This window comes from Simochromis diagramma, unplaced genomic scaffold (genome assembly GCF_900408965.1).
Source record: "Simochromis diagramma unplaced genomic scaffold, fSimDia1.1 OVJJ01000150.1, whole genome shotgun sequence".
NCBI lineage: Eukaryota > Metazoa > Chordata > Actinopteri > Cichliformes > Cichlidae > Simochromis > Simochromis diagramma.
Genome location: NW_024387083.1, coordinates 822,301 through 837,280, shown reverse-complemented (window position 1 = coordinate 837,280; position 14,980 = coordinate 822,301). Strand labels below are relative to the sequence as shown.

Here is a 14,980-nt window from a genome sequence, read left to right as displayed (position 1 = left end):
TTGAGGTTTAGGTAGTGGAATCGGGGCTGGCGCTTGCTCAGTTTTGTGAGACTTCCATCTGTGTGAGGAAGACAGCTGCAGCAGAGAGATGGTGATCTAGGAGCCTACCCACGCAGCTAGCTACCTAGCTGTCTACCGGCTGGCCTACCTACCACTGCTTTTTTGGAGCTGACAGGCTGCCACGCAATAAATAAATCATCAAAAAAAAGCTGCAATGCAGTGGGGGTCGCATTCGTGTTCTGTACTCTCAGGCAGCCAGTGCGTGGATAGAAGGCAGCATCTTCTTCCTTTCCCGTTTCTTGTCTCTCTCCGGGGGCTTTAGGAGACGGCAACAACATCAGCTTTCTGACTCCATCCAGACACAGGGTTAGATTGCTATATGGAAGGATGGATAGGAGGGATTGAGACTGAAAGGGAGGGAAAGTTTTAAAAAGAGGGGCGGGAACAAGAGGAAGCAAGGGGGGGAGAAGAGCAGGAGGACGTGTAAGGCGAGTGTGTGAATGACAGACGCAGAGCAAAGAGAGAAGAAGAGAAGAGACTCGGGCTGGCAGGAGGAGAGAGACGGAAAGGCCCGAGGGGGATCAGAGCAGCAGGGCCGGAGAGACGAGCAAAAGCGAGGCAGAGAGTGACAGGCTGACGAGGCTCGCGTGCTGGAGAAGTAGAAGAAGCAACACCGGCAGGAGGAGGAGGAGGAAGAGGGAGTGAACGAGGGAGAATTTGAATGTGTGAGGCAGACGTGGACTGAAGCCATCGTCAGCTCATGGTCCTCGAGCACAGACACGGGAGAGGAGGAATAGGAGGAGAACGAGAGACACAGACGGAAAAGGAGAGGAGAAGGAACGGGAAAGTGGAAAGCTGGTCAGCAGTTGTTCCTTTAGATCAGACAATGATGGGGCTGTACTACCAAGCTATGCTACCGGTGAGTTCGCATCTCAAGCAAGAGCTTCTTTCTCTCAAGTAGCTTTTTAGTATCGCGAGGGCCAAACTAACAAAACAAGATACAATGTAAATGATTTTTTTGTTGTTATTTATTTATTTTAATTTGACGTGATGAAGCAGTAATTGCTTTGCTGTTCATGGTGTGGCCTGCTCTGGTTAGCTGTGTCTTGGCCCAGGTAAGGCCTTTTTCAGATAGTTGGCAGAGCATCAGGCCGACAGCAGGGCTTGTCCCTGCAGCTCTGCTCATTTCACTTTTTTTAACTCTTTGCACCCATCTGTGATTGTTTTGATAGAAACGAAATAATTTTTTTTTTCTTTCTGTTAACCATACAGCATTTTGTCCTGGTGACACTGAAGTGCCGACGATACACAGGAGCAAAGCGTGTGCTTGCAGGGTATCAGCGCACTTGCATTAATAGTTACTTAACACCACAGATTATAATGTTTATACAGTTGATGTGTTGTGCGCAAGGCTGCTCTTAACATATGGTGGGCGTGTCTGTGCTACTTTAGCTCAAAGACAGCCTCAGGATGAGAGCTGTTCTCTGGCTCTGTTCTAGCATGTCCTGCTCTCTGGTCTTGGGTTCCTTTGGGCCTCAAGGCGGGTGTCGGGAATTGGGGGAGATGTCTGTGAGGCACACGCGTGCAGACGCGAAGTAGCAACTGCTGCTTGGATTGCCTGTGCTGACATGTATGTACATTGGGCACTGCGAGCCTTCTCCATGCTGACTGCACACAGTGTCAGATTATATTCCATATGGATGTGTGTCTGTGTGTGCGTCGTGTCGTGTTGTGTCATGTCACTTGCAGAGGGGTGGAGGCTGAGATTTTCTTCAAGCTGTCCATGCGGTTTAAACTTCATCTTTGGATTGAGGAAGACAGGTGCTGAAGCACAGTTGTTACTTTATACACACACACACACACACACACACACACACACACACACACACACACACACACACACACACACACACACACACACTCTCTCTGCAGTTCCTGGAGTACTTTACTAGCACCCCCTCCTTTTCTAATGGCAAAACTCAACTCTATGCATTTTAACCCTTCATAGGTCCACAGCATAATCTGTATATTCTTAATAGCTACAGTAACAGTAGCTACTACAGAGTTAATACTGTCAACTTCATAGAGTAGGACGACATTTGTAGTGTGGGGAAAAAGCAGCATTTCTTTTGTTTTTAAACACAGAGGAAGTCGTTTTGCATTATGAGAATAACAATGGAGATGTTAAGAATGAGGTCAACTTGTTTGAGGTGACTTTAGTTTGAAAATGTCAACTTTTTATTTTGACATTTCTTCTTTCTGTTGTTTCAAAATGAAAAAAAAAACTTTAGTAATTTTTTTTCCAGTTCAACTTCAGTCTGCAAATGTCAAATTAAATTTTTGACATTTCAACTTAATTCTCAAAATTCAAAATAAAGATAAACTCCTTCCTAAACTTCCTTCCCTTGCTTTTCCCTGACCTTTTCTCAGTTAATATGTCATTTGTACTCCTGTAAAATTCAGTACTGACGTTGTAGTTTTTTTTACATTTATTTTTCAAAATTTATTCAGTGACTGCAAAGTTGTGCTAACCTATACATTTTTCTTTAAAAGCTCTTAAAAAAACCATTACAGTAAAGACGCTACTACTAACCCTGCTGCTGTTCACACCAAGGCAGTGCGAGAGCCAACCTTTTATGGTCATTGAGGCTGAATGTAAATACAGACCTCTGCTGTGTTACTGTGCACATATGATGACACAGTGACTGCATATAAGACTCCCAAAAACCAGTGAAGGTTCTTCTCCCTCCAGACCTCCAAAACGTCATGATCAACTCTCATTTTCCCACATGAGCCGTCTCTTTCTCCCCCCCCGTGTTTCTGCTGTTTTTTTTCTTTCCCCCCCTCCTCTGTAAATCTTTGCTTTGCAAGCTTGCGCAGCTGTGAGGCAAACACGTTATTCGTCTTTTAAAGAGAGTATTGCCAAATGGAGAATTGAGGTAATGACTTGAAGGGTGTGAGAGCAGGGGGGGCCGTGCCTTAGTCCCATGTGGGAATGCACTTTGAAGGTGACACATCACCAGTCACACCGGCTTCTGCAAAATTTATGGCAATGCTCTCTATTTTTGGTGACACGTCTCTATAGCATACTGTGGATAAACATCAGCTAGTGACCGCAGTGCAGTTGATGAAATACTAAAGGTTTGCCATAGCAAGACTTAGCTTCAGTTAGAACTTGTCACTGACTGGATCTGACTAGCTTGATGGTGCATTTGGTGGAAAATACGCTTCATTTCTCGGATTCTGTTTTGCCAGCGGGGCACCTTATCTGGTGATGGTGGTTCGAGCCACGAGAGTCAACTGATCAGCGTGTGGATTAGACTTTGTTCAGTCTGTTCGTTCCCTACACGCTGGGCAGCTAACGCGAGCTAGCCAGCAGGTATCTGCAGATATGAGGCTGATGTCAACAAACACAAACAGCAGGAGCAGATGAATTAGGCAGCAGACTTTGTTCTTACTGTGTCAAAACTAGACTGGTCTATAGTTGTACGAGCCTGCATTTGAAAACTGTGCAAAATGATGAAAAGCTTCCAAGCTCTCCAGCTGTTTTGCTCATGTAGGCCCAAAAATATGTTTATGTCTTAGTTTATTGAGCATGCAGGGAAAAAGATCAAACTTGAATCAAAATTTAAATTTGGTGATGATTTGTTTGCAGCTGTATTGCCCGGCCGTGCGTCGTGTTAGTCGAGGCATTTAATTGGCAGCCCGTTTTTGCATTGCACACTGGACACGATCATGTGACTGTGCAGGCTCTGTCACAGCAGCACATGGTCCCCCAACTTGGCTGCTTATGTGCCAGTCCTAAAACATCTTCTGTTTGCAAGAGAGTACTCAGTTAGTGCCATGCAGCGACAGATCTTCAGGGAAACTGGAGGGGATTCACACCCAAGTCTTTAATCCTCTGGGTTCTGTGTGCATGTTTGTCTGTGGGAGACAGCTGCCTGTGTGTGTGCTGAGAGTATTACAGTACAACAGCAGACAGTTTATTCTAGGTAGCTGCATGCTTAGCTTTATTCATTATTGTTATCATTTTTGATTATGGGTGTTTCTTTGTGCTTTGCAAGTCTCAAAATAGAAACTTCCAGAGAAAACTAATTTCCCAATTTTACAGAGGGATACACATCGTGCATGTTACCAAAATAAACACTGAGCCAGAGTCCTCCATATTGGTGGTCTAATGCACTGTGTGAAACTGCTCCACCTGAGGGTTAACTGTTCTCCCACCGCCTGTAAAAGCCACCGTGATGCTGTCCGACACTAATGCTGCTGCTCTAAATGCCATTGCCCGAGGCCTGTGCGATGCGGGTTGAGGTGTGAAAGCACTCCGCATGTTACCTCACAGCAAATACGTGCACACAGAACACCACGAGTGTCGTTGTGCAGAAGAAGCCGAAATGTATGCGGTACTGTATCTCCTAGGTTACCTTCCCCTGCATGATAAACAGCAGTGTAACACTGGGTGTCTGCACACACACCATACCCTAGCTTACACTGCAGCAGGAAGTCAGTGCTGCTGGGCTTTTACATTTCATCATCTTCTGCAAAAGGTATGGCAGCAGGGAACGAATGGTCCATCTTGTAGCATTTTTTAGTGTTTGCAATCTAAGATTTATCCAAGAGTAGATTAAGATTTTCGATTTCTGAACTTATGTGATTTTTAGATTTTTATTGGTCCTTTTAATGTTTGTAAATTGTCAGTGATCGAGGTTTAACAGATGATTTTACTGCTGAATGCTCTGTAAATCGGTTGAAATGAACGAGTCGGGAGGCTTTAATTTTTTAAGTGTTAAGTGCAGCGATGAGATGAGTGCCATAATGACATAAAAGTCAGCATACTTCTTAGAAATATTGTTATTATGATTTGGAAATTGGTGAAATGCATAATGCAGCAGATCACATGTCAGGCTGAGAAATGGGCAGATTAAGTGTTTGGACTGAATTATCATGCAGTAGAAAGATTGCAGACAGTGTGCAGCGAATTTGGACACATTAACCTGAAATTGGCATCCAAGTTCCTCACTGAAATATATCAGTGTTGTTCTCCATTTTTGGCTTCTTTCTTAAGGGTCCACACAGTAAATTATCTGCTTTCATCTCAGCCTGTTCTTCCATCCTTTGTCTTTTCCCAACAGTGGCATATTTTCCACTGACCTGCTGCTTCAACCGATTTGATACGGAAAGGTCATTTTTCACGATCCGCATTTTTGATCTGGCACAGATTTTTAAGCTGGACGCACGCCCTGATGCAACCCTCCCAATTTATCTGAGCTTGGGACCAACGCTGGCTCGAGGCCTCCATGGCTGGGTTTCACTGGAATATCTCAATGAGGGATTTAATGAAATTTTATGGTTTATATTTTAATTTAAACTGCTCTTGAAATTGCTCATAATATTAAATATTTTTGGAAAAATATTATTAAATCATTATAAAATCATATTATAGCCTCAGTCGCTGCTGTGGGACTTTAACATAGCTTTCATCATTAATTATTCTGCAGTTCTGTTGATGCTTTGTTTAAAAAAAAAAAAAAAAAATGAAATCCCTGTTATAATTTCATCCGAGCCAAAAGTTGTTTTGCAAATGTATTTTTTTCTGATCAATAGTTTAAACCCTTTAATATCAACTCACTGTCATTATTGACAATTAAAACATCAAATCCAGTCATCTAAATAAATGGAACCTAATAACGTGTTATTACTATTATTGAGGAGTAATTGATTATCACGATAATTATTGTGATTCATTTTTCGACCTTCATATAATTGACCAAATACTCAGACGGTGATGGTTTTACTTCAGCACAGCGATGGTGCTCCAGCTGCTCTTTATCAACTGTCATAAAAACACTGACAGTCTTGCACGTGATGCATTATTGTATGCGCAGGCCAACTTACTGCACAACACACTGCCGATATTGACTGTTGCAGTTTTTCTAAAGGAAAACAATTTTGGTTGGTTATTTTTAGGACACATCGCCCAAAGTGAGTGCGAGTGTTTGAGAGAAGTCTGTGTGATTATGGTAATGATACTGATGGTGATGTTGATCAGAGCTGTCAAAAACCGACAGGCTGCATGTCACAGATCTCAGCGGAGCTGCGGAGCCGCTGACACTGACAGACAGCGTGGGGTTAGTCTGTAGTTCATACAGCGGGTTAGGTATTTGGTTTATGTTAATTTTTTATTTTAAACGAGTGGAAATCGACACCACCTCAGCTTGGATATCTCCCTGATCCCCAACCGTCATCGTTACTCAGTTACTTAGCTTAGTTTTTCCCAACTTGACAACTCTTTGGAGTTTGTTATTTTTTCCTCCTTAGCAACAACTAGCCATCGAACATGGGGTCACTCTCTGCACCTCTCTGTTAGTCATCTCTGTGCAGTTTTTGGAAGAGAAAAGCAAAAAGGCACATGTGCAATGTTGTTCTAGTAGTTTGTTACCAAAATGGAGGCAGTGCAATTTGTGATATTAATAAAAAATAAAATACTTTTTTTTTTTTTAGGCTGTGTCTAATTTTAAAACAGTTGTAAAAATAGCAAAGCTGCGTGTGGTCATTTTTGTCAGATGACGTTGTGGTTATAAAACCAGAGTCCTTAAGAGAAAATGCCTTTTAATTAAATATAAAGTTGTGTGTCCTGCTTTCATCGTCTTCAGCAGCACCCCACCCACTGCTCTCCCACTCAAGAGCTCCAACCAAAGCATTAAATATTCGCCGTTGATCACTCCGGAAGCTCCTGAAAGCCTTAACAGGAGTCGGTGGTTACGGCTAACCTACGAGCTGCTTCTGATTACAGTTATAGCTGCAGCATATGGAACGGGAGCTTCGACTTAAGGTTCTGTGTTGAGGCACTTTTGTTGCCAGATATCTATCTATGTGTCCTCTGGATGTGAGCCAGTGCACTATGGATGTACCTCTAAATGACAACTGGCGCACATTCAAGAGAGAGAGGCAGTGTCTGCATAGAGGCAGCTGTATAAGGAGATGGGGCTGTGGCCTGTTTGATGGACATATCAGTGCAGTTGGGGCTTTGAGTGACTGGAGAGGAGAGAGAGCCAGTGGGTTTGAAAGAAGGCGAAAAAATATGGCCCTCTTGCTTTCATCAAGCGTGGCAGGCAAGAATGAAGGGAGGGAAGAGAGGGAAGGGTGGGTGGACGGGGGAGATAAACACAGGCACACTGACTTCAGCTGAAGGGAAAGGAAAAATAGATGGACTGCAGTTGGAGAAGAATCTGTGAGTAGTATTTCTGCCTTCAGCCAGACAACTTAGTAGATAGTTGCAATAGACAAATTGTCATGAATTTTTCAGCATCATCGCAATTTGGGTGTTGACTCTGTGGCTGGTGTCAACACCTAAGCTGACCCCCCCCCCCCCCCCGCCAGAATCCTCTGTGTGTATGTAAAAACACAGTCTCAGGTCTCTCAAGTAAATCGCCCACTGTGTGTTTTGGGATGAATATGTCGTGGTTTCTTATTTGCGATATCAGGTTTTAATTTTGCGAGCTTTTCAGCTGATACTTGAAGCTACTCTGTTTTCACCTTTGCTCAGATTGCTTTTCATGACACTTTAATAAGAAGCATATCCTGTTTAATCTTATCTTACAGCGTCAAAATTCTTCCTTTGGAAAGTTTTTCTTGAAACCAGACGTAACTCTAATGCAGTGTCTCATTATTTCCTATAATTCCTCTCTCCCCACTAAGTCCCCCTTTCATTTTTCCACGGTTTTCTTTTTCCTTTCCCCCCTCTCTCCTTTTTTCAGTATGTGACGCTGCCATGTAGGGCAGCACTGCTCCTTAGTCAGCGGGTCGGGAATGCCTGTGTCACCCTAACACTGTAGTCTTATCCAGTCTGATCTGGATCCAGTGACAGCTTTATTCCTTGTCCTGTTTATTAGTTCATTTATTTATCCAACAATTCATTTAAAAAAACTGTATCTTTTAATTTGGTATCTGAGTCCACAAACATGGTCATAAGTACTCTGTTTGTTTTGTTAAGCCTCAGCAGCAGGATGATGAATGGTACAATACTTCAAGATGCTTTTTTTTGTATGACTAATTATGCTACAAGCAGGCGGCGGCATTAGAAGAGGTCAGCTGGTCCATTGTTTGGTTGATATGCTCTCATCCGACCAAATTAATATTGGTCTGCCATTACCGTGGATTTATGCTTCAGCCGGAAATCTACGCCGTGGCTACTGCTGGAAATAGTCAGTGTGGCTGTGTTTTGTGAGAACAGATGACCAGAAAGTCAAGTGTAAACTTTTGCACATCACAGCTCAGCAAACAACAAAACCTATCATGCAAAAGCACTCAGCTAACCCGTCAGTGTTGTTCTACCAATGTTTGTGTGAAAGGCTCAAGGCTTTCAGTGTAAACGCACCAGGATTGGTTTATTTGAATGTTTGGATTCTCGCATGCAGCCACAGCTTCACCGAGCCCCGCTGTCTGTTAGTAGCAGCAGGTCCACAGCAGCCCAAACTGGATGTGAAGCTTGGTTTCTCAACAACATGGAAAAATAGTTAGGGATTCCCTTTAAAATAACAATAGCTTTTATGAGTATTTATAGTAATGTAGACTAAAAAGAATTACTCCCCCTCTCACAAAAGCAGTTCATTGGTTGCCGAGTAGGTGTGACCGTCTTTGGCTGACTACGGCAGCTTGAGTTGTTAGCATTGCATAAATGCACGTAGTCCAGTTTTTTCAGGCCCGATCTAATTCCCCTTTCCTCCTTGCTATGTTGTCACTCTTTCCTTTCTCCACTCAGTCTTCCTCCTTTCTGCACTATGAGTGTGTTTTTGTGACTCAGCCATGGGTCGGGATATGCCTGAGGAACACACCCTTTGGTGGCTTAACACAGGCTACTGCACGTTTATGAGCTCACATGCCCTAACAAGAACGCTTAAGCTTTGATTTAACATAGCCAGGCTAAGGCCCAGCTAATGAATTTTAATGGCGCGTTATCTCTTTTTGAACAGGTTTTTGATGGGCCGTCTTTATCACAAGGTGACAAAGACCGTAGTTGGATGCAAAACACAGTTTTCTTTTTTCCTTTTCCCCTAACATGCATTTCCTGCAGTCAGAACAGTAGTGGACGAGTTCCCCAGATTTTTCCAGCCTGTTTGTGGATTACGCAGTCTCCTCTGATTCCTCCACTATCAGCTGGGCTCAGACTCCAGGAAGCTGCTTGTGTTGCAGATGGGCCTTTTAGCCTCGGTTGACTGTTTACAGCCACTGCGGCTGTGACTGCAGAAGAACAGTAAGCAGTCGGGCTATAGGATTAGAGAAAGGGAAAGAGCCCATTTGCTTTGCGGCATCTTAGTTACTCTGCCTAATTAAAAAGGCTGTCTGGAGACAGAGTGTCTCTAGGCGTCACCCAGCCCAGATACAGCCCATGGCAGAGACCAGACCAGTGGTTAATGGTGTTGGATGCGGTGTGTCATCCTGCCTAGCTTGGTAGAAAAAAAGCAGCCCTGACCCCAAACTTGATGGCCTTTTTTTTTTTTTTTTTTTTTTTAAATAAATCCATCTTTTCTTTCAGCCTACCTACTCATTCTGCTTCTCCCCGTCCATCCTCTACCTTTCTTTTACTCTGGCTTTGCTGTAAATGCCCTTGAGTGTGTGAAATGATTGAAGCAAGCAATAGTGCAGAGTCACCACACACCCAAACACACACAACATAAAGATATATATGTGTGTGTATTTGTGAGCGTGCTGGAGCAGCAGCAGCAGCTTTAAAGAATCTGTAGGTGATCCTGCTGCTGATACAGAGCCATAGGCAGTGAAGCTCCCGCATCTAATCTGAAGTACAGCTTATCTTCCCAAGTAGTCACACAATGCAGCAGTGTATGTAAATATGTCACAGTTTACATGCCGCTGTTAGTATTTATCTACCGACTTGTCGGTCCATCCTAGAAGCATCTTTGTATCTCAAACCTTGTATCAAATTTCGCAACTTAATAATAGATGATCCCCTCCTTATCGGGGTCGCTATTCCAGCTGGCACAGGGCGAGAGGCAGGTCACCAGTCTATTGGGGAGACAACCATTCGCACTCACATTCATACTTAGATTAATCTAACCCCAGTAATAATGACTTGGGACTGTGGAAGGAAGCAGGGCTACCCACAGTCCACATAGAAAGGCTGCAGCTAGATGTTGGGAGTCAAACACAGGACGTTGTTGCTGTGAGGCAGCAGTGCTAACCACTGCGCCACCATACTGCCCTAATAATAGATCTGTTTGCTGTAAATATTTCATGGTCGGCTGACTGAAAACACATGCCTGTCAGAGATATGGAGGTAAAGCGAGGCAGGGAATGAAGTAGTGACTGCGTGGTAAAGGAGAGAGAGAGAGAGAGAGGAAGAGAGAGTGAAATTTGATAGGCAGGATTTTAACCCCCTCATTCTCTCTCCGTCAGGGAGCTGCAGTCGCTGTAAAAAGCTCACTGAGAATATATGTTAAGTTGTCTCTGTCTCCCCCCTCCCCCTCCTTCCCCCGCTCCCGCAGGGCTCTCAGGATTCGACAGGAGGACAGGAGGGTTTGGTGGCCCCACCCTTTACAGCATTCCCACCTCCACCCCCTCCTCAAAACGGTCTACCGGGAACAGAGTTTGGCCCTGGGGCCATGTTTGGTGCTGGAGGCCAAGGTGCAGCAGAGGTAGGGGCTGGTGCAAATGGAGCCCCCACCTCCACCAACAACAACAGCAGCAATGTAAGCACCACGATTTCATTTCCCTTTGTTTTTATATATATATATGTATATATACTTGATACCTTGTAGAGGTGGGCGGACGGATTCAAATATGAATAGTTTGTATAGCAAAAACTGGTATTGGTATCAGATCGATTGATACTATCCTCTAAGTTCAGTGTGTAGTCCACTGAACTGTATTACAACATTTTTGGAAATGAAACCGTATACCTTAAATATCCATGGAAAATGTCTGAACCTATTTTTTCTATGTTGTCTATTTTTTTAATACCCTAAAGCACATTTAAACAACAGACGTTGACCCAGAGTGCTTTAGAGACGGGCACATTTATACTTCACGTCTCCAAAACAAACCCAGTTTCAAAATACATGAATACATGAAAAGCTGAGAGGTGTGTTTTGTTGACTAATTATTATAGAAAATTAAAAACACAGTGATTTAGTGATCATTAAAATGTGTTCAGAATTTACAAGTTGATAATGATTCATCTCATAAACCACGACACGCTGTGCTGCCACAATAATATTAACTCTCTCAAATCTGAGGTAACAGTGGCTGCCTGCTCAGTTTTTGGCATTCCTCAGCAGACTTCATTACCGACACCTGACGGTTAGTTGACTTTCCTCTAACAGCAGTAAAGTAATCGTCAGGTGATTTTAGTTTTAATAGCAAGGAGCTACGGATCTAAATTCCCATGTTGTGTTTATATTAGCTTAGCTTGAATGTCAACAGCCAAATCTAATAAAATAAAAACATCTCACTGCATTTGCTAAAAGTCAATATGATCACATTGCCTCCCTAAAGATACTGGCATGAAATGAGCATTCATCTCATCTTCATCTGATCAAACTGAGACATTTCTGTTGTAATCTTTTTCGCTTTATATGCAGATGCAAAAAACTGTGCTTTTACTTGGAGTCTAAACTTTTAGACTGCAGGATATGTGAATTTGGGTGACCCCTTTCTACAAACATTTAATTACGAACAAACCTGAACACATCCTGTGTAGACAGGCATAAGAGCGAGGCTGCCGGCAAAACTGTGTGGACGCACCTCTTCTCATTTCTCAGCTTGTTTCATTGTTTATTCCTAGTCCCTCCCATCTGGGTTACTAGCTGAGGCTAAAAAACCCCAAACGCCTGATCAAAACGAGAAACCGCCAGTCAAGTTGGACTCACGATCCCCACGGGCTTTTACTTTGAAGGATTTTGCGTGTATCTTATCAGAAAACAGGGCATAAAATGCAACGGGCGCTCTTTATTTTCGCTATAGTTGACTTGTTATTTTAAGAAACTTTGATCAGTTATTTTGTTTCTTCTTCTTATTTTTTTTAGAAGTAGGAGGAGCTTTTCACACTGATCACATCAGTGCCTCTGAACATAGCCGCTGCCTCTTTGAGGAACACGCTTTCTTATGATGATGTCTGGCATTTTGACCCCTCAGTTAAATTTAACTTTAAATACATAATGTTAAGTACACCTATTGATATGATGATCAAATAACAGCGGTCTAACATGTCGCTACTGAGCTAATGAGTAGATTTTAATCTAAATATAAGAATGTATTAAGACTCACATTGAATCTTTATTTCATTATTCAAATTCATGTCTTCTTTTTTGTTTACCAATGTGTTAAAAACATAAAAAATTGAGTATTATATAAATAAAAAAAGCTCAAGTCACCATGCAGCTCACACCTGGATAGGAGGGCAGTATTTTCTGGTTACCACAGCTTGACCAGATACGTAGTGTCATATCTTTATTTTAATTTTTTTTGTAACTTTTGAGTTCTTTGACTTGCTGTACTGAAGAGGAAAGGAGAGAGGAGTTGAGGCAACAGGCATTTAAATAAAATAAAAATAAATTGCTTGTCTTTTTTTCCATTTCGGTTTATTCTCCATTGTTTCTTCTTCACTGCTATCTATACAGCGCTATAACTTGACTCCATCTGTCTCGCTCTCCTCTTCTTCCCACAAACAGGTAAAGACAGAGGAGACGTCTCAGGGTGAGGCGGGTGTACAGTGCGGCGCAGGAGGCACAGGAGCGGGAGGCTCAGCAGGAGACTCGACAGAGGCCAAAGGGACCCCCAAACGCCTCCATGTTTCAAACATCCCCTTCCGCTTCCGGGACCCAGACCTCAGGCAGATGTTTGGGGTAAGAACTGTTGGAGCCTCATTTTTAAGGTGGGGATCAATAAATCAGTCTAGACACCCTGCGTCCTCCATATAAGGGGCTGCCTCAGAGCGAATGACAAAAGAGTGAAACGCTCATAAAGAAAGGAGACTGATGGGTGTTCTCTTATCTGTGTCATCATGTTTGTATGAGTGTCAAAGTAGGAGGAAAGAAATGGAGCAGAGTTCAACGCAAAGAAATGCACATTAAAATGCAAATGTTGTCTTTTGTGTAACAGTGACCCCTAGTGTAAAGTAGCTTTAATTCAAATAGCTTTACATGGCCCTGAATGACTTTTATTAATTAAGCACAGAATCGTGAGATCCCTTATTGATATAAGATTGTTGGCTAATATTTCTTTCCTCAAATTTCTTCGCAGCAATTTGGGAAGATCCTGGATGTTGAGATTATTTTCAATGAGAGGGGTTCAAAGGTAAGTGCGCATCAAGCATCTGATACTCAATGCTGTGACCGGCTTACTGCTGAATGATTTCCTGTGTAACTGTGACTGTTTGTCATGTGGTATTAGCAGTCCGCGTGAGAAATCGCTGTTCCAGAACTAAAGTCATCTGTTTAACAGTGTCAGAATGAGTCCCGCAGATTGTCCTCTACCGGTCGGCAATCCCTTCTGACATGCCCCTCACTCACCATCAACCTCTCTAACCTCTGCTGCGTACCACAGGGTTTTGGCTTTGTGACATTTGAGAACAGCGCAGACGCAGAGAAAGCCAGGGAAAAGCTCCACGGCACACTGGTGGAAGGTCGTAAGATTGAGGTAATTTTGCTCTCTCCCTTTCTCTTCCTTCTTTTCTTGTCTCCTCTCTCTACTCCCACCATAATTCTGCTTGATCACTGACGTGCTAGCTAGCTCCCATCCTCCCTTTAGTGATATGCTCTGATGCAGCCCAGTGGTATCCCACACCGGTCCTCTGCAATATGTTTCTTGTTTTTAAAACCCAAAAGACTTGATTTATTATTTTGATGTTTTGTTTTTGTGGTGGGAATGATTAGGGGTGCAAGAACACTACACTAAGGCATGCTGGGTACTTTTCCTCTGAAGTGTTTCCCCCCCTGCCCTCTGTATATTAACCTGTTGTCTTTTTACCTGCCCCCCCTCAACCGATGCACAACTTGCAGCCACGCTAACGTTACAACTTCTCGTGCAACAATTGGAATGAGATTTGTGCATTTTGCACCGGAGGGCACAAGTGGAACGCAGTGAAAGGACGATGCATGGCAGATTGCTGTCAGATGCTCTTATTTTTCTCCCCCAGCATAGAGAAATCCTTCTGTATTCCCCTCTCCCGGTGCTGTGGCTAAGTGGTTGTGACAGCTTTTGGCTCCTGATGCAACAGCAGCATGCTGGGAATCACAGCAACACTGACGCATGCTCACTTTATGGAAGTCTGGGTTCTTTCTGATGAAATGTACACTTGATTTTATTTATTTTTTGGTTTTTGTGGTTTGAGGTTGTGTGTTTTTTGTGTGACATATTCTTTCCCATGTTTTACCTGAAGCATGTGCTTAGTTTTTGAATTGAGTTTTTCTTTTTTTTCCCCTTCCCTCTTTATTTTAATTGGGGTTTCAATCAGCCAGTTATCCATATTGGATCACTTGACTTGTGCCATCGTAAGCCAGGATTTGTGCATGGGCTTACTGTGGTGATTTCCTTGTGACGAGTATGTATGTGTGTGTCTGTCTGTGTGTGGGTGTGTGCAAGGCAGTTCCTGCATGATGGATGAGGCTGGAACCTTTTTAGTTATGTACTCTCAGTTCTGCTGCAGTGTGGTGGAGAATGAGAAACATCCACCTGCATCCACTGGTACAACATTATATTCCCCTCCGCCACCTCCACCTTCAGTCAGTCAGCAAGCTGAATGGATACTGATGGAGCCAGTTTACCATGCATCAGTTTTTCCTTTTGTATATCAACAACCTGTGCCATTCCTGGCATCACTTTAACCTGATTCTGTGACTCTTCCCAGATTTTTGCATGATGTAAGTCACTTGTCAAACAGCAAGACATCTTTGTTTTCAGTCGTCACTCTGCATGTGTTTTGTTGAACTCCAGTAGCAGCGATGGCCTCGTAGTGAGTCACGTA

At 43.1% G+C, this 14,980-nt stretch overlaps 1 protein-coding gene across 13 annotated transcripts in view; it reads left to right on the top strand.

The window, feature by feature from the left end:
* LOC120742600 (RNA binding protein fox-1 homolog 2-like) overlaps positions 1 to 14,980 on the top strand; it is a 52,524-nt gene that overhangs the window by 14,813 nt on the left and 22,731 nt on the right. For 12 of the 13 annotated variants that reach the window (XM_040046020.1, XM_040046009.1, XM_040046012.1 and 9 more), the window contains 4 exons: positions 10,503 to 10,706; positions 12,687 to 12,860; positions 13,258 to 13,311; positions 13,561 to 13,653. In XM_040046020.1, coding sequence (XP_039901954.1) covers positions 10,503 to 10,706; positions 12,687 to 12,860; positions 13,258 to 13,311; positions 13,561 to 13,653 — 525 coding nt within the window. Of the gene's footprint in view, positions 1 to 468; positions 920 to 10,502; positions 10,707 to 12,686; positions 12,861 to 13,257; positions 13,312 to 13,560; positions 13,654 to 14,980 lie in introns of those variants that run through there. The other variant, XM_040046014.1, reaches the window with a different exon arrangement.